The sequence below is a fragment of the Hyla sarda genome, chromosome 1 (assembly GCF_029499605.1).
Source record: "Hyla sarda isolate aHylSar1 chromosome 1, aHylSar1.hap1, whole genome shotgun sequence".
Classification (NCBI taxonomy): Eukaryota; Metazoa; Chordata; class Amphibia; order Anura; family Hylidae; genus Hyla; species Hyla sarda.
The window spans coordinates 405,527,814-405,530,356 of record NC_079189.1 but is presented as its reverse complement, the minus strand read 5'-3'; the positions used below and the strand labels follow the sequence as shown (position 1 = coordinate 405,530,356).

The following is a 2,543-nucleotide window of genomic DNA, read 5'->3' as shown; positions in this document are numbered from 1 at the left end:
AGGACATGGGGGAAATACAGAAGAGAAGACAACAGCACAAACTTTAGGAAATTTTGAAAATGGGCTAAGAAGCTCAAGCCACATTGAGTCCTCTGTTCTTTGAATCATAAAAGGCTATAATGTTGGCTTTAAATGTCTTTCTTTCTTGGGTGTTCTTGAAGTTTCCTTTCAGTATCTTGATTTTAAGGTCATGTATGGAGTGACCTGTTTGGGTGAAATGATGTCAAACTGGGGTGCAGTATTCCTTTTTTTCTGTGGTTGTTGATGGACGATCTGTGTAGGTTCCTCCTTTTATTGAGTTGCTGGCTGGCTTCACCAATGTAACATCCCATGTCACACTGTATTACAATGCACCAAGTGGGACATGGGATGTTACATTGGTGAAACCAGCCAGCAACTCAATAAAAGGAGGAGCCTACACAGATCTTCCATCAACAACCACAGAAAAAAGGACTATTGCCCCCAGTTTGACATCATTTCACCCAAACAGGTCACTCCATACATGACCCTATAATCAACATACTGAAAGGAAAGTTCAAAAACACATTTAAAGGCCAACATGATAGCTTTTTCTGATTCAAAGAACAGAGGACTCAATGTGGATTGAGCTTCTTAGCCCATTATCAAAACTTCCTATAGCCTATGCTGTTGTCTTCTCTTTTGTATTTCCCCCATGTCCTGCTGTAACACCATTCTCACCCCTGCTCCCCTCCCTCCCCTGTCTCATCCTTATCTGTTGTCTATAGTCCTGTAGCTGGATTGTCTTCTCTCCTACATCCCCCATGTCCAGTGTAATCACCATTCTCACCCCTGCTTCCCCCCACCTTCTCATCCTTATCTATGTAGTCTACCACCCTATAGCTATACAATTTATGGCCAAACTTGTGAATTATTCACAAATGTTGTTTTAACCCCTGCATATTTTGTGAGATGTAACCTGTGTGTTTTCTTCTTATGTGTTCAGAAATGCTTTTGACTTGATAAAGGGAGGAATCCCGAAAGCTTGTCTTTACAAAATACTGCTAGTCCAATAAAAAAGGATAACAAGATTCTGCAACATCCTATGATTTTGCATATATATATATATATATATAAATATATATATATATATATATATATATATATATATATATATAAAAGAAAGGTAGAAGCGGCTACAAAGGTAGAGCCTACAAGCCGGAGTGCCGCTTCTACCTTTCTTTTATACTTCGTGGGAATTGGTCTGTTCCCGGAGCCTGGCACCCACGTGGATCTTGAATCCTGCTTCACGGTGCTCCCAAAACCTCTTTATTTTGTTATATATATATATATAGTTTCATTATTCATTGTTGTCATGGCAGCACAATTGTACACAGTTACTACCTCTTGTCATTACTTATAAAACACATTTTCCTGTATTATTTTCCTATTTTTCAGGCTGTTTGCTCATGTGCTACTTGATCATGTATGTTCTCAGAGTGTATACCCTATGCCCTCAAGTATGATGCAGTAGCAGTCACATATTCAGTTACTACATATTTATCATGATTACTTTTATTTTCTCTAGAATTGGTCTTGGAGACAATGTGCTTTTAAGCCTCCAGTACAGTTCACCAAAATTCAGTGTAACTATGGAGAGGCACCAAAGTAACAACATCACAGCATTCATCTTAGTTGGATTCCCAACATATCCAGAGTATCAATTTGTTCTATTTTATTTTTTCCTCTCAATATATATTTTAACTGTGACTGAAAATGTGGTCATCATTGTAACCATCAAAATGAATATTTTACTACACAAACCAATGTATTATTTTTTATGCAGTTTATCTGTCCTGGAAATCTGTTATGTCACAGTCACTGTACCGAATCTCTTAAATAACTTCCTCACTCAAAACAAAAAGATCTACTTTTTTGCCTGTATGGCTCAGTTATATATTTTCATGTCCCTTGCCTGCACTGAATGCTTTCTTTTAGCAGTCATGGCTTTTGACAGGTATGTGGCAATATGTATCCCTCTGCGTTATACAGTCATTATGAGTAACACTTTTTGCCTATATTTGGCAGTCGGCTCCTGGGTGTCTGGGTTTGCCATAGCTATGTCAAAAGTCATCTTCATCTTCAGATTGTCCTTCTGTGGCCCCAATGTTATCAACCATTTTTTCTGTGATATTTCTCCAGTGCTGAATTTGGCATGTTCAGATGTTTCTCTTGCTGAATTGGTGGATTTTATTTTAGGCATGATGGTTTGTCTTATTCCCCTTGCTGTTATTGTGTTCACCTATATATGTATTATATGGTCAATATTAAAGATTTCAGACAGTGCTGGACGGAGAAAGACCTTCTCCACATGTGCGTCACATCTTACAGTAGTGGCCATTTTTTTTTCTACAACCTTTTTTATCTATGCAAGGCCAAAGAAGATTAGTCCATTTGATAGCAGTAAATATGTGTCTATTTTTTATTCAATTTTGACTCCACTTTTAAATCCCATCATCTATTGCCTTAGGAATGTGGAGGTAAAAAAAACTATAAAAAATACATTAAGACTATGTTTTAAGTAA

General features: G+C 37.3%; 1 protein-coding gene across 1 annotated transcript; it reads left to right on the top strand.

Annotated features, from left to right (window-relative positions):
- Nucleotides 1-1,610: 1,610 nt before the first annotated feature.
- LOC130267254 (olfactory receptor 6-like) lies at nt 1,611-2,543 on the top strand. The gene has a single exon (XM_056516740.1). It carries the CDS (start codon nt 1,611-1,613, stop codon nt 2,541-2,543), a length of 933 nt encoding a protein of 310 aa, XP_056372715.1.

Bases quoted from the DNA above. Each gene is read 5' to 3' on its own strand.
- LOC130267254 (XM_056516740.1), top strand. From the start codon at position 1,611: ATGGAGAGGCACCAAAGTAACAACATCACAGCATTCATCTTAGTTGGA.